Below are 24,854 nucleotides of genomic sequence, written 5' to 3' on the forward strand. Positions count from 1 at the left end.
CTGTGTTTCGGAGACGAATTACATAATTGTAAGATTTGTAGTCTCCGCAAACAAAGTAAACAAAAATGAAAAATAACTGAGGTTTCGGAGACGAACTCTACGATCTGTCGAGAAATAGACGAGCTATAAGCGTTCTGAAAATCCAACAGTAAATACAGGACGGATGACCTTCAGATTAAAGTCCTTTAAAATAAGAACAGAGCAACAGGAAATACATAGCTCATCATGTTGCTACTTAGTTATGTTTCTATACAATGCAGATGTAACGTCAGTCAATTTTCAACATCAGTTATCAACCAAAGAAAGCAGTTCTTGCTACCGAGGAAATTCGTTAATGCCGTCCTGCATATAATGTGTTGTAATTTGAAGCCACTTTTAATTCGGAAACCATGCATGGGTTTGTGAAAACTGAATGATCAATTTAAAAGACCCCAACCACCAATAAGTTCAAAAACAAGCATAAACAAAATAAATCAGTTCATATTATATGTCATATTATGTCACTTTAGAATGCATTAGTATTGTAAAGAACTTTTAATAACTCTTCTTCGAATGGTTTAATGGCCCTGAAAAGCGCCGTGATTTACGGTGGCTGGTTTTGCCACCATAGCAGTCTGTATAAACAATTTTTTTCCTTCTTCTACCTGCTGCCGTTTTGCGATTGCGTTTGCCACTCGCTGAAACTAGTTGTTGCCACCGAACCGAATGTGCTCTGTTCTGTAGGCGGGTTTGTTTATTGTCTTGAACAGCTCGAGCACTCCGGCGGCCGAAACTCTATAACCGCTGTTAGGTATACTGGTGCTCCGGCACCAATCCGTTCGGCCTAGTTACCTTGCGGAGCAATCAGTGAATGCGACCAACAGGGAACTACAGACCTGCACGGTTCGAGTGGGACATTGCCTTTCCCTTAACTTGTCCTCCTTTGCCGCGTCCACACGTCCACGTTGCTGCTTGTGTTGCTTTGTTGATGTGATGCGATGCGATGTGAAACGATGCCATACAACCACACTGATTTACGGTTTGAAAGAGAATGATATATTTTTCAGCGGATCCGCGCGTTTTTTACTTTAGCAGTACACGCTCACAGCATAGAGACAAATCGGCTTATCCCGGTTCATTCACCGATATTGTTTCATCCATCTGAGGTACCGGCTGACCAGTAGACCAGAACTTGAATGACTTATTAAGTACCTCCTCACCGTTCCGTCAACTATTCTCTTGGTTTTATTTTGCTGACGGCGAACTAGCAGTTGCTGTACATTTATGTTTCCATAAGGCCTTGTTCTCACTGCAGCGGGGCGTCAGCGTGGCCTGGGCGGGGCGTGTGATACTTACGATTAATCATGTGTGTTCTTACCGATATGTTCACACCAGGCTGACGTGTCGTGAGCGTGGCGTGTGGCTGGCGTGCAAACGAAAACACTTCACGCCGGCGATGTTTGTACTTCTCCGCTTCTCTCTTGCATATGTTTGTTTGTAGTAGTGACATAATTTTAATTTTTTGCGTTTTTTTTTTAGTTTTTACGTTTTTCACCGTCCGATTTTTGTCCCGGTTCGTCCAACGATGTTGGAATATTTAAAAATAAACCAATTTTCATTCTTTCATTCAAAAATACACATTGACAATTTGTATAAAACACGCCGAAGACACGCCGCTGGGAAGGTGCAACGTGAGTGAATTAAAATATCGTTGCGAGAAGTGAACACACCCCACTCACGCCACGTTGACGCCCCGCTGCCGTGAGAATATGGCCTATGAATTACATAGAAGAATAATTGACGCAACGTGACGTGACGTGAACGTGGCGTGGATATTGTATGTGGAAAGCACTTAAACAGTCGGCCGATAGTTCGCCGACAGAACAGTTTGAAGGCTATCGACAAACCCATCAAACTTTTGTATCGGCCGATACTGAATCGGCATAGCGTGCGCATATGCATATCGCACCGTACTGATGAAGTCGGCCGACCAAACTATCGGCTGACTGTTTAATCGGTATTGGCTCAAGCTGCAGACTTTTGTTGGCTAATAATTTGGTCGGACGACTTAATCATTACGGAGCGATATGCATATTCGCACGCTACACCGATTCAGTATCGGTCTATAAAAAAGTTTGATGGGCTTCCCGATTGCATTTAAACTGTTCTGTCGGCCAACTATCGGCCGTTTGTTTGATCAGTACTGGCTAACTTCAACCTACGCACACACGACGATTGTTTATCAGTTGTTAGTTCAATTGACTCTTAATTTTGGCATCCGAAACACGTGCCGTGAGAGTCACTGAGAATGGGATGCGCCCAATGCTCTCGGAATCTCTTTTTGATTTTCCTTCTCCGTTGTATTAGAGTAATGGTAATATTTCTGAACAATCTTTTCATTGTGCAACCGCTTACTCCAACAGTCAAACAAAAATAACACGTTGATTGTCACGTCGGTCACCTGCGACTGATACTGAGTTTTCGTTCAGGCTGCGTCAGTCACCGGTGACTGACAGTATAACATATGATAATAAAGGTAAATAATATAAGCATATAAGCTCATAAGCATTCCCTTTCAAACAGAAATACCTACCATTGCAATAAGAAACGATGGTCCTAATACGTTTAAAATTGTTCATACAATCGCCATAAAACCGTGCAACTCGACGTGTTAAATACAAATTCGTTCGAGAATAGTCGAGAATAGTTCGAGAACAGTTGACTAGTCTGCGCACTCTTGACCAACACGACTGTTTGGTTGGCTCCGTGTGTGCACTAGCAACCCAACCCAATCAAACTATCGACCGGAAAAAAGTCTGCAATGTGCTCTAAAGGACACAACTTCATACATTTTTAATATTACTAGTCCATTTTTTTAGCGTTTTCATTTTGGACAAATGAATGAAACTCTGCTTACATTAGAAATAAATCGATTGCTCTCAGATTATGTGCGTTACTTTTAATAACCACATTTCAGTGGAGAAATTCAATAAAATAATATGAAAAAAATAGATATTCTGCCGACAGCAACTCAGGCAACTGAAAATGCAAAAAAGACATAAATGAATGAATAGAAATGTGACCGTATTTTTTAACAATTACATTTTAATATGTTCTCGTGGATATTATTTATACTCTATCTCATTGATAGAGGGGGTATAAAAAAGCACAGGAGACAAGCGTGAACATTTTTGTTTTGGCTAAAAGCATTGATTCCTAAATAAATCCGTATGAATGAAACACTACTACATACATCTCATGATACAAAACGATAGTTTAAAAAACACTGTAAATAAAACATTCAGTGATTTTGCGCCCCCCCGTTAAAAAACTATCATCGAATACAAATTCAAAAATTGAATTTGACATCGAGCACTGTGCTGATGAAATTCATTTTCCACTGTGTTGCTCTCTTTTCCCCTACAGAGCCAACATACTACACATACGATGTCCCATCTCTTACCCGCTGCAGGCAGCAAGCTTGTATTGAGCTGTGCACAACTCGTCCAAAAGAAGGTGAGTTTTAGACCAGAAAATAAATCTCTCGCGAATGGACCCGTGAGTGCTGTGTAGGGAAAGTTTTGTGAAGTGAAGTTACGACAAAAATGGCTTTTCGAAGCCACTAAATGCATTGGAATATTGCAGGAAATGTTTGCCGTAACTTGCGAATAGCACAGAAATTGTGAACAAAATTTAGAAAAGGTGTGTTTTACGTGATCGTATTTTTTTTGTGTTAACCTACGTTTGTATCATTGAACGACTTTCGTATTGGAGCTCCTCCATTTTGTGCCTGTGTTGTTTCATATGTTCGGTGGTTATTGTTAGCCTTTTCAATAAAGTTGCGAGTGTTCGACGTAAATGTGCCGTGATAAATTGTCTCAAAAATTTCAACTATTGAATAAGATTTTCGATCCATGAAAAGATATCATTTCAAAGTAAGGATGTTGATTTTTTTCTGATATTACTTCCATTGGTGTGTTGGTGGAATGGGCATAGTGATGCGTTTCGGGCGAGACGAAACGTTTGCTAGGCAGAGAAGAAAAGTGCCTTCAGAATAATTTTCAGCGTTTTGGTCACGTAGGCCATCGCTCGGTATGGTGTTTTCTTTATCAAGCCGAAGAAATGCATTTAGGATGATGCTTGATCTTGTCTAAGGGTTTTGGCTCAGTGAGTATGAATTACTCAATATGTCGTGATTATAATGCAACTTTTTCAGAATCTTTCAAGCGTTGGATAACACTATTGTACTAAAGTCATAATCTCTCTGCCGGTTTACGATGCTTTACAATTTTCATAAATAAAGTTCGAGCTATTGGTATACATTTTCCTGCTCTCAATTAACATAAGTGTAAATAAATTTTATCCTATTTGGAGTATTCCAATGAGCTCAAAAAATAATTCCTGTTATAGAACGTATTCTAATCACTGAGTTAAAGTTGTAAACAACATTGTTCTTTAATCTGCTATTCGAGTTGATACAGAAACAAGGCGAAGGATTTAAGAAGAGATTCTAGGACCTAGGACTTTAGGAAAATTGTTTTGCGAACGTTTCTTGCGTTTCGCCACTGATTGATAGGGACATTAAATTTGGAATACTCGAATTTTCAAAAGTATTATACAGTAGTCGTTCTATAATTTTTGGCTTTTTGGCATGCATGATGCTCCCGGGGCCGAGTGGTTAGCGTGCACTGTGGTCACGCGTATTCTAAAGCTTGCCACTCTAGAATACATTCAATGCGTGTTTTTCAGCATAGAAATCTTGACTAAGAACTTAAAAATGATGCAAGTAATACCTACGTTGAGAAGGCGAAAGTTCCATTAGGAACGTTAGTGCCATCCAAGAAGAAGAAGGCCAATGTAAAAAGCAGAAATGTGTAGATAACTGAGGTCATATGCAATGTAAAAATTTTCTGTGAGGGGTATTCGAATGTAATTGTAGATGTTATGACATTATTTTAGTAAATTTGATCATTTTTCATGTCTTTGGAAAACAACCAAATGATAATATTTTTGCACCAAAAGATAGTTTAATTTATTACGTGCCACTCACCATCAATTTCATTCAATTTGGTATAACTTTATTGGGCAGTAAATTCGATGTACAATGTGTTTTGTTTTCAACAAAAAAAAAAAAAAAAACAATAAAATACAAACATATGTGAACTTTTCTACAGTATTACTTTGATAAAATGGGTGGATTATATCTATGACATAATCGCAAAGTTGACTCGGGACTACCGTTGGCTTAGTAACCATTTGTGCGCATTGATGAAAGTATTAATTGAATGAAACAATTTTCGAATTTAATTGAATTCAATATATTTGCTTTGTAAGCAAAAAATTTTAACAAATGCCATGTAACACCAATCCATCCCACAAATAAATGAATTGGTAAAAAACACCAATTCATGCATTGTAATAGATTATGTTCTTCGTTACAAGTAAACTCGATGACAGCATTTTGTCTAATCATCAAATGGTATGCATGGAAAATCAGTGCGCAGAATATATTAAAGCATATCTTCCAATGCAGTTTTGAATAACCGAGCCAAAACGTTGTATTGTTGCAAAACGTATCTTTTGTGTTGTTGCTGCCTTGTTGTTTGTAGTGTTTTGTCATTTTTTTATTGTTACGAAAGGGCGATTTTATGACTTGCGGTATTTAAGTATAAGCGCCACAGGAGCGCAATTTTCATTAATTTGGCAAATATTATCGAAAAGTTATATTTCTGTCCGTGATAACCTTAGGTGATGACGGTTCGTAGAATTTCGTGTGTAGAGGAGTTAGAGGAAATCATCAGTACGAGGGACGATTCACACCAGTTAGAAGTGAATATTCTTCCGCCGGATCAGGTGGGCGATCGCATCGATGAAGAAAACCTAAATGATGATTCTATTGAACTGAATAATAACCTGCCAACCCTCAATGCCATTTTTTTTCGCAGCGCACAATGACGTACAATGAACAATAACAGCAATAGCTTTCGTTTGAAAGAAAAGAAAAAAAAACTCGCCGGTAATAAGTTAAAAGTACATGAAATAACAAAGGTCACATCCCACCAAAGGTGGATTAATTCAGGTTTATACTTAGAGACTTTCATTCCCCTGTGCTTGTTCGTCCCAGAATGTAAAATTAATGCATTTATGAATGCCGCATATTAGCAAATTGAAGTGACTTTTAGTTCGCAGTATTTGTACTTGTACTTGGTTTTAGCCAATGTTCGATTTTTCGAACAGTCAGGTCCTGATCACGTCATTTTTCGGTGAGAAAAGAATGATTTGTTTTCATGATTTCTCGGTGAGAAAAAAATGCACTTCATTTCGTATTCACCGTGAAGTGAGGTTCATGATCATGATTTCCCGGAAAATGGAAGATGAGAAAAAAAATATTCTTGAACATTGGGGTTTCTTTAGCGTCAATAATCAAAATTACGCCAATGGCTTTCGTTAAAAAAATCATTTTTACGGTCGTTAATGGGTTAAATTACAGAAAAATATTTCTCTAATTTGCATTCAATACCTGTTGTCGCACTTAATGTAAAACTTCCAAACCGTTCACTGGAAACCGTTTGTTTATCCAATTCAACGATCAGTGTACAGTAGAGTGCCAATGAAAATTTCCATCTCGAATTTTCAAAGGGAACTTCATTAAAAATATTGATTTCCACGAAAAACTACCCTATGCAAAATATCAGCTCAATCGGACTTTATTTACTAGTGTCGCACAGCGGTCAAAGCTTGAGTTTTTTTTTTAAATCGAAAAATCACCCAAGGGGGACTAAAGGAAATCGGGGTTTTCGGAAAAAAAAATTCGATGCCAAATGTCTTCAAATTGCATGAATCGTCAATCTCTACTGTCAACTCGAAAATTTTTTTTTGTCAAAAATCGACACTGGGCGTTTATTCGGAATACGAGGCAAAACGTACGGTTTAGGGTGCCAATAAAAATCGTCATATCGATTTGAGACTCCCTGCAAAATGTTGATTTGCACGATAAAATACCCTCTGCAAAATATTGGCTCATACAGACTTCATTTACTATTGTCGCAGATTTCAAAATTAAAGTTTTCTGGAAATCGAAAAATCACCCAAATAAATAAATCGCTATTTAAAAAAAAATTGATGCCAAATGTCTTAAAATCGCATAAAACGTCGAGATTAACTGTTATCTCGAAAAAAAATTTCGTCAAAAATCGACTTTTCAGACAAAAACTACCAAGTGCCGAAAAGTCAATTTTTGAAAATTCGAGGGTCACTTTTTTCCCATTTACGTGTTTACGTCTAGTGGCGACATTCGAGTTTTAGATCCCAATTATTCTCTATCTGTTGAAAATACCCGAAGCCAATGACATTTTATAACTGCCGTTATTTAATTACTTGAAGCACGTGGTCTTGACCACAACCTATTTTCTCTAAATTTTCTATTATTCCTATCATAATACGAAATCATCTTAACACGAATTTTCGAAGTGGATTTTTTCACCACTTGCAGGAAAAAATAATTTTCATTTACAGAGAGTACTAATTTGATATAGAAAAAATATTTTTCATTCATAATTCCTATTTTAAATGTGTTCTTTCCATCTGAAAATCCGTTGTCGCTTTCCAAATTCGGGATATAAAGTTCAATCGATTTTATATAACATTTTACATGCCGGTCCAATTAGCAAGCGAATGTCGATAGCTGGGCTTCCTTTACCGCCCAGTTACCGAACGATTTCTGTAAAGCATATGCTTCCTGATTAACCTCTATTATGATGTAGTTTCCAATGTTATCGTGTTTTATCTAATTTAAGTATGAAACTTTCAATGCCTTTTCAGTCTAAGTCTCATCTTTCTTGTTGTCTGCAGCGATCGTTCCCTTCACGTTATTTCCCAAAACTTATATAAATTCATTTTGAGTTTCCGGTGAAAGGTAATGCCCTTGCAGAACCGTTTCCTACTTTGAGATCAATACAACCGATTCAAGGAAGTTACCTTTTTTTTAACGATTCCTCATCTTCATCGTGACCTCTGAAAGGAAGGTTCTGCCTGGGCAAGACCAATGTTATGTCCAACAAACGATGTAAAACAACCCTCTACTTCTCTACACCAAGCGCCAATACAACTCCAACGTCAATGATTTTATTTGTCTTCAGAGTAATTCCAAATGAAATCGACAAATGACAAAACATGAGTATTTTTGATTCGAATGAAAGTTTGTATTCCCGTATGGGTTGGAGGAAATATGAGTTTTCCAAAGCAATGGGGAATTTTTTTACTTAAGTGTAACTTTTCAATAGGGCATATCGATTTTAGTACGAGAAAGATTTCTCTTATAAATCTCTCAAAAACTATGAGTCGTACCGAAATACAGTAGAACCTCGATTATCCGCGAGCGGATTCCCTAGTAATTCTTTAAACCTTCCCGAAATTTGTCAGTGAGTGGTAGAGTCGTGCTTTTTTGTTTTGGTCATGGCCTTCACATTACCTGACCACTGATGTACACGACCTTACAGCTGGATAGTTCCATAATTTCTGTATTGATGAAACATAGTTTTCATGCTAAAATATTTTTTTTTCGTGTTTGCACCTCATTTTTAGCCTTCTATTGCGTTATCCGCGATTTTCGTTATACGCGATGACCTTGCCCCACTATTTGGCGGATAATCGGTGTTCTACTGTAGTGTCTTAGAAAGAGTTACAGAGTATTGATGTTAAAACGTGAAAAAAATATAGACTGAGAAAAAAATAGTACTTTTTTTTATTTACAAAAAAAACTTTAATTTGTAATATCTAAAATATGTATTTTTAAATTCTTTTTTAAATTTTTATATAAAATCGAAGTTATGTGGAAAATTTGAAAAATGAGTACAATATAGTAAAGCTATTTTTGACGAACTTTGTGGAACATCGAATTTTTATGAAATTTCGAATTTGTGTACGTTAACAACCATTTTTAGGCACAAATTATGAATTCTGATGCACAAATTATGAATCCTGAAATTTTCTACATAACTTCTATTTTATATGATTTTTTTTTAAATTTAAAAGAAATCATATTTTAGATATTGCAAATTATTTTTTTTTGTAAATAAAAAAGAATATTATTTTTTTCTCAGTGTATATTTGTTCACATTTTAACATCAATAATCGTAACTCTTTCTAAGACACTATTTCGGTACGACTCATTGTTTGTGAGATATAAATTATCAAAGATTTCTCTTACTAAAATCGATACGGCCTTTTCAAATGTTACACTTGAGTCAAAAAAATCCCAATTGCTTTGGAAAACTCATATTTCCTCCAACCCAAACGGAATACAAACTTTCATTCGAATCAAAAATACATGTTTTTAAAATTTTAAAATCTGCATTTTTAGAACGATTTCATTTGGAATTGGCTTTTCTGTCTCATTTCAATAGATTTCCATGTTTCCAGGTAACGTGGATGTTCATAGGAATTTTCGTGGTTTGACAATTTTGGTGACAGCTTCTACCATTGCCAGAAACAAAACTGGATTGTCTGTTTTAGCAAATAAACGACAGCAGAAACAATTAAGTTTACCGTCGAGACGCGAATATCCCATCCAAGTTAAGACATTTTTCTCGTTCGTCATCGACCTGTAGAACCAATGCGACCTGTAGAGGCGATCTTCTCCCGAACGAGTTGTGGATTCAAAAAGGTCAAAAAGATATAGAAACGAATCAAAGCTTGCGTGACCGTTTAATGTTCAATGCTAATGGTATATATGTATAGAATGTATAGAATAAATTCAGGCATATGTAAACGCTGGTGAATTTCTCACTGGTGAGAAATCACTAAAGTTGGATGCAGTTCTACTTCAGATGAATAATTTCACCGAAAATATGAATATATTAATTATATAAGTTCGCGCTAGTGTAAACGGTTGATGCAATTTCTATAAATCTTATCATATTTCTTCACCCGAATATATCACTAGTCTAAACCAGGGGTTAGACATCAATTGAATATAGGCTGCCCAAAATCAAATAAAATATGGCGTTATTTGTTTACCTACATATCATTAGCGAGGATTGAAATCGTTGAAATCACGGAGATAGTAAAAATAAAGAAAAATGCACTGCTTTACTTCTAACTGCATGAGCGATATTCATATTTCGGTTTCACATGGAGGTGTTCACATTTAACATGGAGTTTAAAGTTAGCCACTATTCGACTATATAACCGGACCGAGTGGTAAACAACAGTGATTGACAGAACCAAAACGTCAGTGAACCGCAGCAATACAGTAAACATTCACTAACTGGGCGAAAAGGGAAGACCAGTTATCGACATTCGCGTTTTAACTGGTCCGGCATGTTAAACGTCAAATACAATCGAGGAGAACTTCAATCGATTGTTTGATTCGCGTTGATCATGAAATTGGATAAACAAAAGGATTCCAATGGAAGTTTCGCATTGAGTGCGACAACAGGTATGAAATATAATTTGAGGAAATTATTTTTCTGTAATTTAACCAATGTTTTCATGACATTTCAAATTACATTCGAATGCCCCTCACAGCAAATCTTCCATTTGAATATGGCGTCGATTGTTTACGAAATTCTGCTTTTTAACTGGTCCAAGGACCAATTAATGTTCGCCCAGTTAAACAGCAGACCAGTTAAACCAGGACCAGTTAGCGAACGATTACTGTATTGGGTACACTGGCAATATGAGGGATTTGACGGTTTAGTCATACACCTGCTCTAAACCCACCCTAATACCTTTATAGTCATCTCGCATCCATTGCAGTTCTCTCATTCTTCGTTTCTATAACACACTATTAACTAATGTTTTCTCTTCTTCTCTTTCTCTACAGAAGCAACACTCGAAAATAGATGTGCTGAAAAGAAGTATGTGTGTTAACTTAATAAACTACTATTAAATTTGTGTCATCTCGGAAGCGAGTTCAACCCTAGCTGAGAGTGTGTTGCATCTGTTGCTGCTGCTGCTATCTCCAGATGATACTGTAACAAGCATCAAAAATTTATAGATCAAAAAGTGAATAGCAACAAAAAAAACATCATACAACATGGGCGAAGTAAAAATTCAAGTGTTCCGACCAACGTGGGAAGAGTTTAAGGATTTTGCCAAATACATTGAGTACATCGAATCGCAGGGTGCGCATAAGGCCGGATTAGCTAAGGTGAGCATCGTATCGTCATAAGTGGCATAGAACATAATCGTGGTTGCATCTTGTGCAATGAGGTTAATGAAAGTTCAGAGTATACAAAGAAGACGGATTTTGAAGGTTTTATGGTCCGCGTTTAGTTACCATCCGTAAAAATTGAATTTCGTTTGTTCAATAAGTTCCTAAGGTACAACTATAGATTTTATGTTCAACTTTAAGTCTTTAAGTCAATTTCGCAATATTCATGAAAGTCCGTTTGATACCAACTCTTTCTGCCGACTTTTAGATTTGTGCTTCTTCTTGCATGCTTCATTTAAATTATTCTTCGATTATGGTGTATTTCGCTGATTTTTCATCGTGTAATTACCCGTGCTGTCAAAATATTTTTATTACGAAGGCCATTATTACTAGAACCGAATCGAAAAGTCTGACTATTACTAATAAAATGTATCATTATTTTTCACAATTTATCTTTACGCATTATCCGGGAGTATTGAATGTTTTATTTACGAGGAAATTCTCATGAAATATTTGGCAGGAAATTTTCCCGATGTATATGAAGTCGAAAAAAAACATAAATGGGATTTTTGGTCTCTTGCCGACAGTGATAAAAAATAATAACATTTCCCAGTAAAGACATAGCTTTTCTTTCTTTCCTTGTTTTTCTTTTTTGATAGTTTTTCATTCCGGATAATCAATTTACTTTTATTTAAAATTAGCTGACCCGACGAACTTCGTCCCGCTCAAAATTGATTTTTTGATATTTTGAATTCTTTCGAACATTCAGATTTTTTTAATAAGCGAACGTTCGTGAATTCAATCGTAGAACTCTCCATTAATTGGTTATCTAATTGGCCCTTTACAATTTTCTTTCCACTATAAATTTCCCTAGTACTTCTACCAAAAATCATCATTATAATATAAATTTATTTTCAGATACAATTTTCGTTCAAGATTCTTGATTCACTTGCGAATAACATGTTTCTCAGTTATATGGAATACATGTTTGATACAGAAAAGTAAATTTTCATTAATCATTTTTATTTTCAAAGCGCGTCATTCGACCTGAGAATCTTTTGCCATTTTCGGTTCACACCAACAGCTCACGAAGCTCAACTTGGCAAACGCGAAATCTAATTCGACTAACAACGATGTCATCGTAGTACATATGGGGTTTATTTTTGAAATTTCTCTCAAAGTTTAAAAAAAATCAAAATTATTTCTCACCATAAAATTGATCTACGGACCAGTGGCGTCGAGTGAGGCTTTCGAAGCCGGGGCGGAAAAGTTGATTTGCACCGCTGCTTTCGCCAGAAAAATAGAAACATTTGCACCCAGGGAAGAGTCTGTGTCGCACCCGGGGCGGAAGAGTCGATTTGCACCCGCACCTCCCAGTGGACGCCACTGCTACGGAGAGAGACGAATACAACAACAAAAAAGGAGGCACAAATCGGACGATTTTTCCCTCGGGTTTCGCGCTTAGCACACATTTGGCTTTCCATTTTCATTTATACAGCCATTCCATGCCAAACCGATATAGAGGTTCTCAGATTTTTAGTAGTAGTTTTGTTTTTTATCGCAAAATATTGGACCCGTATTTTTTTTTTAATTTTTTCGGTAGGGTGACCCTTTTCAGGGTTTGCACTTTTTCCCAAAAATGACGTTCCAGATAATCGAATCCGACCTGTATTTTGAAATTCAAGTTGAGTTCGATACACTGGAATAAAAGTGATGGCAAAACACTACTTTTTTGTTATTATTTACAATTTTAACAAGAGGCCAGCTAGGTGTATACAGTAAGTGTCAAAAGTATTAATACACTGTATTTTTGTACACCATTAAAATTTGAAAAATAAAAATGTTATTTGTCAATCATAGGTGTCCATTTTTCTCACCTTTTCTGTCTTTTCCGACCTTCCACTACAAGCAGCAGAACATATGAGAGCGCAGAGAAGCTGGATATCCATTACTAATGACTGTTATGTTGACGTAGTCATTCGGAAATGAGCCCATTTACACAACTCGAGTCGAAAATGATTTTGATCGTTAAATATATTTAGCTGTTTAGGATAGCCATCGCTGCCATCTCGCAATTTTTAATGTAGTTTTGTTTACTTGTTGCATTCTTTATGTGAAACGTTTCAAAACGTTGTAAAATATACAATATGCAATACACTGACATTTGAGCACTCATATCTTCACTTTGGTGAGCCACTTTTCGTCAAACTTTGCTAAATTGGAAGGGGTTTCCAATAAAAATATACAAAAAAAAATATCGAAGGGAAGGGGGACATTTTGAGGTATAAAAGTATTGAATCTTAAATTCAATTTTTGAATGGGATTTTTTTTCCAATTCATTTATTTGTGAGGCTCAATCGCATGAGCTTTGCGGAGCCACTAATTTATGATTTGTTTTTACAGAATTTCAACTTAAATCTATGTTTAGTAGGCTTCGACCGATTACTCGCGGTTTACTCGAGGTTAGAGGGGCAACAATTTTTGTGGGATGGATCAGGTTAGGGATATGGATATGAGGTATCGTTGTCTCAACCGAGAGTTGCCGCACGCACTGTAGCATTGTGCATAAAGACCAGGGATAGCATCTGGTGTTCGACTATCTGTCGAGGGTGGGCGACGGTGAGATGAGGGGACAAGACAAACAAACTAATAACGAAAAAGAAAAAAAAAACACACAAAAGCAATAAATTCTTATGCTAGTCCGTTTCACAAACATATAGATCAACTGCATATAGCAGATGTCACGAGTTCAATGGGATTTTTTTAAAAGTTTAAATTGTTATTTTTACTAAATAGTTCATTGATGTCCCAACAACTTTGTCAAACATCATATTTTAATCAGACATCTGGATTTTGAGTAACGATGTTTTAAGAAAAGATCAATGATTTTAATTGGTCATATATGAAAATTGTAATTTTGGTTAGGTTCCATCATACGTACAAAGGTTTAATAAAATCGAAGAGGGTCGCGTTATAATTTACTGTTTTTCGGCTGATTTGACGCTCAGCATTGCAGTGTGTGACATCTTGAAATCAACCCTTAGCCTTAAGGAAGACCTTTGACTGCTCACTGACTGAAGCGAGACGTGAATGGAATGCAAATGACATTTATTTTGATTCTTACCTGGTGCAATATTCTGTAAGAGCGGAGCGTTGTCATTCTTTAATCGTTGTTGTGATTTCACTTTCTCAGTGCGAAATGTACTAATAAAATACAACGTAAAATCGCACTTTATCCGCAATTCAGTGCTTTGAAGAGTACAGAGGTTCAGCAAAATCTAACGTTTTCATCAGTCGATTGCACGAGTAAGATCTTGTCTTGTTCGGAATCGCATTCGTTCCCCAGTATTGGTTTGCCCTCCTTTTAATAATTGGCGTTCCGAAAGAACTGATGCAACTGAATTGCACAAAAAGTGCATAGCTATTTTTTAAACGTTCCGATGTTTTGCCATATTTCACTCCACTCCACACTTCCCTAACATCATATAGTGTTGGTAAAACAAAAATTGGCCATCGCTGAGGCCTGAAAACGTGAGGTGCTCGTTTTGATAGCACTACTTGGAAAACAAATACACAACAGAATAAATGTTTGGGAAGTGGGAACGCTTCCAATTCGTGCGAGCCTGCTGCAGAATTTTAATCGCAAATCGTAAAATAAAGCTTCCGGATGGATATCCAAACATCTAAGAACTATCCAACGTCATCATTGGTTACAGGCCATTGCATTTCGTCTTTTTAAGCTACGAGGATTGTTGGAAAAGTCCAAATCAGAGAGATGGTACCAGAAGCGCGTAGCGAGGTTATGTTTAGTTAGTGATATCTTTCGGAAGAACACACGGCAAGTTTCAGCTAGGTCGGTCCGTTTCTTTGTGTTTGGCATTCGTTTGAATCGATGAGGTCGAAGTTTATGTTTTCTATTACGACAACGCATTAACTCACGCCTCAGCAGCTGTGATTGCAGAGTCATGAAAATAAGGTTTCAGTTCGTTTCACATCCTCCCTATACTCCAGACTTGGCTCCCTCGGACTACTATTCGTTCTCCAATTTGAAGAAATGTCTGAAGGTAATTTTTTTTTCAAACGAGGAAGTGATTGCATAAACGAATGGCTATTTTTCAGACTTGGACAAATCCTTTTATTTCGGATGGGATCAACAAATTAGAGCAGCGTTTTACGAAGTGTGTAAGCGTAAAAGGAGACTATCCCCATAATTCTCACTTTCGAGCGAATAGAACGTCGCCCCGTCACCGTTATATGGCCGGTCTGAAGTCAGACCGGACTATGTGCCATGTTTATGATTTCGAGAGAAACGAACTTGAAGTTGAGTGCTACACTGCGTTTCACAACTATAGAATCACTCATTTTTTCAGAGTTTCCAGAGATATTAAGAAGTCGGTTGAATCGAAGTATATAGTGTATGATATAATAACTATCTTCATTTAAAAGACTGGCCATGTGAAATTTATTGTTGTGTTCAGGCGCGAAACAATAAAAAAAAACTAAAATTCCAGTGTTTCATAACTATAGAACCAGATGGGAAAAATCTCAAAAATCTCCTTTACAAAATTAATGTCAATTTCACATGAATTACAATAAGTTTCTAATTCTTAGGCCATCTTTAGTTCTCAATGAGTTCAAATAACCCATTCGGTGTGGTTTAAACCAAGCCGCGCCATGTTGTAGTGTGTATCACGTTCTACGCAGAGGATACTGACCGTTCAAGCTCTTCAAATCACTCATACTGTTTGTAAGCTGCTCTTACTATTCGTACGATCACTCCTCATAAGTTCTTGATAGGATTTTGATCTGGTAAACAAGCTGACTAGTCCAGAATCTGAAGCCCTTATTCATCAAATCATGCCATAACTTTCCGGATTCTATGAATTGATACCAAATTACCCAATGTTTTTGATGTAAAAACTTCAGTAAATTATTCTGAAGTACTTCGTTGCACTTCTGACTGTTCGTTTGTGTTCATGGTAAAGTTACCTAAACCAGTCCTTTTTGAGGATATTCTCCCCAAACCATAAAAATGCCATCTGGGTCCTAAATCTAATGTGGGAGCTAATCCCATGGGTTTCCCTATTTAAGGAGACCTTCTGTGATAAAAAAGAAATCCAACTTGAATAGAATTTCTTCATACTGGAAGGACTTACGGAACGTGTCATGTAATTTTTCAACACGTAATTGTGCAGGCGGCAGTTTGATGGTTTAAGGAAAATATTTTCAAAACGGCCTGGTTCAGATAGCTTTTCATCAACACCAATATACAGTCAGAAGAGCAATGAAGTACTTCAGAATCTGTTACTTCTATTTTTGCATAAAAACACCTTGATAATTGGGTAATTTGGTACAAATTCATAACATTCAGATTCTGGACTGGTCAACTTGTTTACCAGATCAAAACCCTATCAAGAACTTATGAGGAGTGATCGTACGTATAGTAGATGCAGCTTACAAGCAGTATGAGTGATTTGAAGAGCTTGAACGGTCAGTATCCTCTGCGTAGATCGTGATACACATTACAACATGGCGCGGCTTGGTCGAAACCACACCGAATGGGTTATTTCAACTGATTGAGAACTAAAAATGGTCTAAGAATTAGAAACTTATTGTAATTCAGGCGAAATTGACGTTAAATTTGTAAAGGAGTGAGACTTTTTCCATCTGGTTCTATAGTTATGAAACACTGGAATTTTAGTTTTTTTATTGTTTCGCGCCTGAACACAACAATAAAGTTCAAATGGCCAGTCTTTCAAATGAAGATAGTTATTATATCCTACACTATATACTTCGATTCAACCGACTTCTTACATATCTCTGGAAACTCAGAAAAAAATAGTGGTTCTATAGTTGTGAAACGCAGTGTAGAAGGGGTTCGAAAAAGATTCGTGTGAATGAATTAGTACGAACAAAAGAATATATTTTTCGAAACTGTTCGAATCTAGCCGTTCAAACGAAAGTCAGACACGGCCGTCAATAATAATAAGGGTGTATGTTTAAAAATATAAAAGATTTTTTTATCCCATTTGGTTATTTATTTTTTCTAGGTTTTTCTAGGTTCATTAATATTTTAACTGTAACAGCGCCGAATTTAATCATGTACATGTTACTTGTTTATCGTATCTATACAAATTGCATCTAACATCAATTTTTCAATTAAACCAGATAGCAAAGACGGTTGATATGATCATTGTTATGTTATTATGGGCACAACTACTCGATTTTTCTTATTGCAAGCATTTGAACTTGTATGGATGAAGAGAGGATCCAACCATCCGATCTCCATCACTGATGATTGTTGTGTGGACGTAGTTATTCTATGATAACACACAAAGATAGTTAATTGAGGGCCCTGAGTTTTGAACTCACGATTGTTCACTTAGTAAGCGAACGCGCAACCAATGTGGCTACGAAGACCCCTATATCAAAAGTTCACCACAAACAAATAGTACTCTCTTTTTGACGAAAATTATAGGAGGACGGGGTGAGACGGTCACCTTAAGCATGGGGTTCAATCAAACACAATTTATACAAAATTGAAGCATTTCATTGTGTAAACATCGATCTTGAGAATGTTTCCCACAATTATTTTTCAGAAAGTTTACTTATTATTTCAAAATGTTATATTACAATTCAAATAAGGTATAAAAATGGTGATACTAAAATCATGCGGGGAAACGTTGGTCACCACTAAGGGTATGAAGACCATATTATTATGGCCGTATAGAGGATTATTGTTTCCGGCAAAATTGTACCACAGATCAAAGCCATTGTACTATGAATCAAGTGTGACAAGAGCGGAAGTGGTTATTTTCCCTGAATAACCTATAACGTGCTTAATGGATAACCCTTGTAGAATTAGAATAATAAAAATTATTATACGAGGGCAGTCCGATAAGTACTTAGCCTACAACAAAAAAAACAAAAATTTTGGAAAAGTGGCGATTTATTTCTCAACATAGTCTCCTTTTAGCTCGATACACTTGACCCAGCGATGCTCCAACTTCTTGAATCCATCTGAAAAATACGTTTTCTCGAGGTCTGCAAAGTAGGCCTCCGTGGCGGCGATGACTTCCTCATTCGACTCAAATTTCCGCCCGGCGAGTGACTTTTTCAAGTTTGGAAACAAAAAAAGTGGCACGGGGCCAAATCTGGGGAATACGGTGGATAGGGCAGCAGTTCGTAGTGTAGTTCGACCAATTTGGCCGTGGCTACGAGTCCGAAATTTTGACAGTATCCGTTTACGAGAATGTACTACACGATAAGTAATCTCTCTTGCGATACTGACATCATCGGGCGATGAGGCTAAGTACTTATCGGACCGCCCTCGTATGCGGCATCTGAAAAACATAAGATAAGTGCACCTTGGCCGAGTGGTTGGCGTCCCACATTATCATGTCGGGGATTCGGGTTCGATTTCCCTTCCTGCCATGGGATTTTTCGTCAATGCAATAACTTCCGATTTGCACCGTGGTCACGCGTATTCTAGAGCTTGCCATTTCAGAATACATTCAAGGCGTGTTATCTGGCGTAGAAATCTCAACTAAGTACTACTAAAAAAAAAATGACACAAGTAAAACCTACATTGAGACGGCAAAAGTTCCACTGGGAACGTTAGTGCCATCCTAGAACATTTGATTAACATGTCCACGCCGGCGCGTACAACCGGTGATCCGCACTAGACTGCCTCATAGTTATTGTGTCATTGTGTCATGATTCGTAGCATGTAACAACAAACGAATGCCACTATGGGAAATGATTCTGCCAGATCATATTTGTACAAACGAAAGTGAATTATTCAGAAAAACGTTCAATCGGCAAAAACTGCCTGGAATAGCTCCCGTCCGATAGGGCGAAAAGCATTAAGCGCAGCCGCCAGTCGGCGAGGAGCATGTCTTTATTTCGTGTTTACACCTCATTTTTAGTCGTATATCACGTTATCCGCGGTTTTCGTTATTCGCAGTGACCTAGCCAGACCATTTCGCGGATAATCGCGGTTCTACTGTACTAATAAATATGACGCAAGTAATACAACGTTGAGACGGCGAAGTTTCTCTAGCAACATTTATGTCATCGAAGAATCTAAATTTCATGTAAATTTGTTGATTAATTGACTCGCAAGATAATGTTTATTAAAAAACTTACACATCCATGGAATATGAATATATTCTCTAAATCTGTCTTGTCGCTGTTACTATTTCAAATAGCTTTACAACTTCAATTTTTAAATAACTTCGAGTTTATTACATCAATTACATCCATCCCCAAATCACGTCCATTCCCAAAGAATCGGCAGATACAAAACATCGGTATTCCAAATGAACATTTGCATCGAAACACAAGCAACGATTGTTTGTCGTCGCTGAATTTCTGTATGTTTCAAATCTAAATTCACTACCAAAGCCTGAAGCCGCACGCCATCTCGCATCGGAAACGAGCGCACCCGACGGAGCACATGGTCTGGCTCTGTTGTGTTTTGATTTTTTCTACCTGTTTTCGCTGTCTAGCATCATCATCGTGTGCAGCAGTGTGCGATAATCGTGTATTTCGCTGCACGAAAAATACTATACTCAATAGTTTGTGTACATTTTTTCCGTTGGCTCTTTATATCCGCGCACCCATCGAAAGCCTGCGTCCCTCGCTAGGAACGCCTGGATACGAACAAAATGAGAGTAAACAGTAAGTGTGAATGGGAAACCGAGAGAATGAGAGAGAGAGCGAACGAGAAAATAAAATCGGGCATCAATGACGCGATGTGTGAACTGCCATTTTCCAGTGCCGGTCTATCACGTTTACAGCCTGGTAGCTGCCAAGTGGAAATCCCGTTACATTTGTGAATAAGGCCGCAGTTTTGCACAGCTGATTTTGACAACCACGATACGAAAAGATAGCAACATACACATGCAAAGGCTTGCGTGTTGCTGTAGGGTAAAGAAATGTAAACAAACACAAATTTCCGGTTGTGTTTGTGCGATGTGGCTGACCAATTAAATTGACAGCATTATATGTGTGAGTGCTAATGAACCAAATCTAATGTTTTGGACTTACAACAATTAAACAAAGTTTCGAAGTCAGGTAACTTGTTTAGGATTATGAAATTAAAAACGAAAATGTGATGTTGACATAGTGATAAATCTGCTTTACGCAGGAGACATTTCCGATATAATTGTTTTTAATGGTTGTTGAGGCGATTCCTACTAGCCTTACTTTTTATGTTTGAGAATAATTTATTCTAACAATTATTTTTGTTTATTTTTTTTATCAGATTATTCCACCACCGGAGTGGAAACCTCGAAAAAATGGTTATGATCTCGATGGGCTCAACCTTACCATACCGGCTCCAATATGTCAAGTGGTTGCCGGCAAACAAGGACTTTATCAGCAAATCAATATCCAGAAGAATGCCCTCACTGTGAAACAATTTTCTGAATTGGCCAACACGGAAAGGTGAATGAGTTATTTTGATTAAAAAATAGCGCTAATCTTTTTACCGATTCCTTACAGATACGCAACTCCTAAACACTTTGATTATGAGGATTTAGAGCGCAAATACTGGAAAAACGTTACCTATGTGGCCCCCATTTATGGTGCTGATGTATGCGGGAGTATTACTGATGAGGACTGTAATGTAAGCTATTTCGATTCTATTAATTTGAACCTGCAGTAATAACTGATTAATTTTCGTTGCTACAGATCTGGAACATCAATCGTCTCGGAACCATACTGGATTTCGTAAATCAAGATTACGGCATCTCAATTGATGGTGTGAATACCGCCTATCTGTACTTCGGCATGTGGAAAACCACTTTTGCATGGCACACCGAAGACATGGATTTGTACTCGATTAACTATCTGCACTTTGGAGCCCCGAAGACGTGGTATGCTGTGCCTCCCGAGCACGGTCGTAAACTGGAAAAGCTCGCGAACAGTTGCTTCCCAGCAAGCTTCAAAACATGTGCCGCCTATCTGCGCCACAAGATGACCTTGATCAGTCCCCAAATTCTGAAGCAGCACAATATACCGTTCGATAAAATTACGCAAGAGGAGAATGAAATTATGATCACTTTTCCGTTCGGTTACCACGCTGGTTTCAATCATGGCTTTAACTGTGCAGAATCGACTAATTTTGCGATGCCTCGTTGGATCGAGTACGGGAAGAGAGCCACCCAATGTTACTGCAGTTCCGATATGGTTAAAATCTCGATGGACACATTCGTCAAGCGCTTCCAGCCGGATAAATATGAAGCGTGGATGAATGGCACTGATTTTGGTCCACATCCGGAGGATCCCTCCCATATAGTTGGACCACCGCCGAGATTTGTAGACTGTGAGAAGGACGAGGGCATAGAATCTTTCACCGAAGAAGGTGAAAAAACTCCAATGAAGAAGGCATGCAACACATCGACGACCAATATCCGCAAAATGTCATTCAAAGAGAAGAACCCTGATTTGGATTTGAATGACATTCAGAACAATCCACACATTCCAGATGACGTGAAGATGGTTCTAAGTGGAGCACTAACGATGGGCGACGAAGAAGAGGTGGAAGAGGATGCCGAAAATGGCAAGTCTCCGAATAAATCCGACACCACCTCTGACAGCTTTAAGTCATCGTCGTACGATCCGTTCGATTCCGAAGAGGACGATGAGGAGGAAAGCAATTCCAAAAATAAAAAACGAAAAAAGAAAAAGAAAGCGGGAAGCGATTACGACGATGATTGGTATTCATCGCATGGAAAACGTCGAGTTGGGTCTCCCAGAAAGCGGATGTCCCGAGAGCAGCGTGAAGCGAAAGTGGAAAGGGAGAATAAACGGCAAGAAAGACGAGCGAAGCTGGACGAGAAGCGGCTGCGTCGTGAAGAAGAGAAAAAGGTTCGTGAGCAGGAACGAGAGCGGGAACGCCAGGAGCGACTAGAAAAGAAAGAACGAGAACGTCAGGAGAAAAAGGAGCTCCGCCAATCGGAGTCTAAGAGAAAGGCAATGGAGCGAATGAACAAACCAAGGAGACCATATAAAAAGTCAACCAGCGGGACGTCACCAGTGATGAGGAAGATAAAGAAACAGTTAATGAAGGAACTTCCGCCACCGCTGAAAATGTTGGAGCATCATAAGAAGTTTGAAGGTAAGATTCCACATCTTAAGAAGGCCGGTGCCGAGGATACCAGTGGCAACGGTGACATCGTTGGTGGAGGTAACTGCAGTAGAAACGTCTCTGATCCGATTGTTGCAGGGAAGTCGAATTTGCCACTACCAGCATCCCTTACATTAACTGTGATAGACAGGCCTGGCGATGGAATGAAACGGGAACCCGGAGCGAGTCCGGTAGGACCAAAGCCTGTAACGCTTCCGCTGCAAGATAGTAATCTGGCCAAGAAAATAAGCAGTATTCCGCATCTGGTGGTGAAACAAATCGATGCAAGTGAGGTGAAGAGTCATAGTTCGTTCGCTTCGCGAGCCAGAACACCTCCGCCATCCACGCCCCAGATGGAAAATGGGACACTAGGATTCAAAGAACGAAAACCCATATATCGACCATCGTCCTACGTACCTCCGCCTGTTAAAATTCCCAAGCCGCCCACACCAGTAAAACAGCGAACGGATTACTTAAGCGCGTTCAACGCTTTTATCGAAACAAGCAAACGACTGGAATTACCACAATCGTTACCCAAGAAGGCAACATCATTCATGAAATCTAATCAGCCTCCGAAGCAACCGATCGTCAGACAAACGGACGACTCTATAGCGATACCTCCGTTGAGACCATCGGAAGTGAGATCGTCTCCAGTTGCAAGCAGTGTGATAGCGACTCCTGCTCAAAACACGGACGGACCTGCGCTTAACAGTCGAACAATAAGAACTTCGGCAGGGAGCATACAAATTGTTGTTCGAAAACCGCCAGAGCCGTCAGAAGTTGTTAAGCAAGAACCTCAAAACCTACAAATTGTTGCATCTGTGGCTGCACCAAATGCAATTAGTATCCAACACCAACCACCACAGCACCTGCTCCATCAACAAGACGAGTTAGTGATAGAGCAAGAAGTACAACAGTTTCGTTACTTTGACCCGGCTGGTAACGAAATCCAAGCGCCCTGTCAGACTCCAGTGCTATACAATGAGCCATTTGTCGAATGTGGGCCTCTGGTTTCTTCTGGAAACGAAACCACTGCGATGCTGATCACCAGCAGCGATCATCAAGGGAAACCTGCTGTCATGAACCCCGGCACCGGCTTCGTTTGGCCCAACAATCAGAACCGTTTTCTGAATGGACGAATAGTAGAATTCAACCATTAGACTTAGCGATTTTATCTTATCTCTTCGTTTTATCATTGTTCACTCTCACCTTAGCTCAATAAGTAATTCAGGACCCACCACACCATCACAAAAGTTGTGCGTTGTATATAGGAATTTGAGCCGTGTCGTTTGAATGTCCCTTACTTTTTTTTTTATTTTGCGATCTTCAGTTAGTTGCTATATCTTTAGAGAGTGGTTATTTTCCGATTGGCATCTGCAGCATATTATATTTTTTCGGTTCAGTTCATTTACGTTTAGTTTTCTTTCGATGAAAGAAATATATAAGTTATGAGGCAAGTGACTGAGAATTAATCTTTTTTTTTGTACATTTAATGCGACCCGATAGGTATTTCAAGTGCGAGTAGATTGTGAGAACTAGCATTTGGGAATGTTTCCGTTGAGCGTTTCCAATGATAACGATGGAATAGTATTGCTTCTGTCTTGTTTTAGTATTAAACGAGTAATTTAAATAAGCGAAGTGCTTTTGTTTGTATTACAGTATGATTTGAGAAAATCCTTTTGTTGGTTTGTTTCCCATCGGTTTTTGAGTTGTGAGTTTTGTGTGATGTGTGTCGTTAATTTAGATGTATGAAGCTTTTGTTTGATGTAATGCCAATTGGGAATTTAAACGAATATATATGGAAAACCAGTGTCAACAATGCATTTACATCGATTTTATTGATATTAGAATAGTGTGTGTTATTTTTCCTTCCTATATGTGGAAATCTGTGGCTCTCATGGACTAGTGGGTAGAAGCAGAGATGCCAACCTTCCTGATTTTTCAGGATTTCCCATACTTTTTAGCCTGACAAACACTCAATTTTGCCTGATTTTCTGAAATGATCCTGATTTTTCCTGATTTTTACCAGAATATAACAAGAATACAAATTATTCGTAATAAATATACTTTCCAGGCCAAAGTTTTCTTAGTTGGAGATGAGATCTCTCATAATTGCTCTCCAGTCCGCACTTTTGTAAAGCTTATATTAAGTTAAATTCTCTTGATGCAAAGCTGTACTTATTTTTTTTTATCTCTAAACTCAAATGTTTCGTGACTTTTGGAAACAGTGCTATAACATTTCATGAAACCAGATTGCCTGACGAGTTTATGCAATTATAACGAGATTAAGTTTGAGGAACAGCATTGCTTTATTGAGGATAATGCGTATATAGATGTAGCCCCAGAATGGTTGATGAAGGAAAACGTTTCAGAGTAAAATTACTCAAGACAATTTTTTTTAAATCGCAGTCAATATAAATAGATTTCATACATCATTTGCTTGTCAGATTTAAAGTAGAATCAACTTTGATGGTGGGACTATGGTAAATATATCTATAACCGAACCTGCTAATATACTTTCCTTATTTGTTGAATAAAGATTCATTCCAAAGCATGGATGAATGAATTCAGAGAAAAAAAGTAATA

The 24,854-nt window shown here is 38.0% G+C and overlaps 1 protein-coding gene across 5 annotated transcripts; it reads left to right on the plus strand.

Moving 5' to 3' along the window:
- Positions 1-3,494: 3,494 nt before the first annotated feature.
- LOC129764955 (probable lysine-specific demethylase 4B) lies at positions 3,495-24,089 on the plus strand. 5 transcript variants are annotated; one of them, XM_055764646.1, is made up of 6 exons: positions 3,495-3,681; positions 10,805-11,131; positions 20,403-20,584; positions 20,642-20,765; positions 20,831-22,259; positions 22,368-24,089. In XM_055764646.1, exons 2-6 carry the CDS (start codon positions 11,018-11,020, stop codon positions 23,426-23,428), a joined length of 2,910 nt encoding a protein of 969 aa, XP_055620621.1. In that variant the 5' UTR covers positions 3,495-3,681; positions 10,805-11,017; the 3' UTR covers positions 23,429-24,089. The 5 variants fall into 5 exon arrangements, with proteins under 5 accessions (XP_055620621.1, XP_055620617.1, XP_055620618.1 ...); XM_055764642.1 differs by having other exon boundaries at positions 3,496-3,681; positions 20,831-24,089; XM_055764643.1 differs by lacking the exon at positions 3,495-3,681 and adding an exon at positions 3,700-3,914 and having other exon boundaries at positions 20,831-24,089.
- The last annotated feature ends 765 nt before the right edge of the window (positions 24,090-24,854 follow it).

Source organism: Toxorhynchites rutilus, chromosome 2, assembly GCF_029784135.1.
Source record: "Toxorhynchites rutilus septentrionalis strain SRP chromosome 2, ASM2978413v1, whole genome shotgun sequence".
In the NCBI taxonomy this organism is placed as follows: Eukaryota; Metazoa; Arthropoda; class Insecta; order Diptera; family Culicidae; genus Toxorhynchites; species Toxorhynchites rutilus.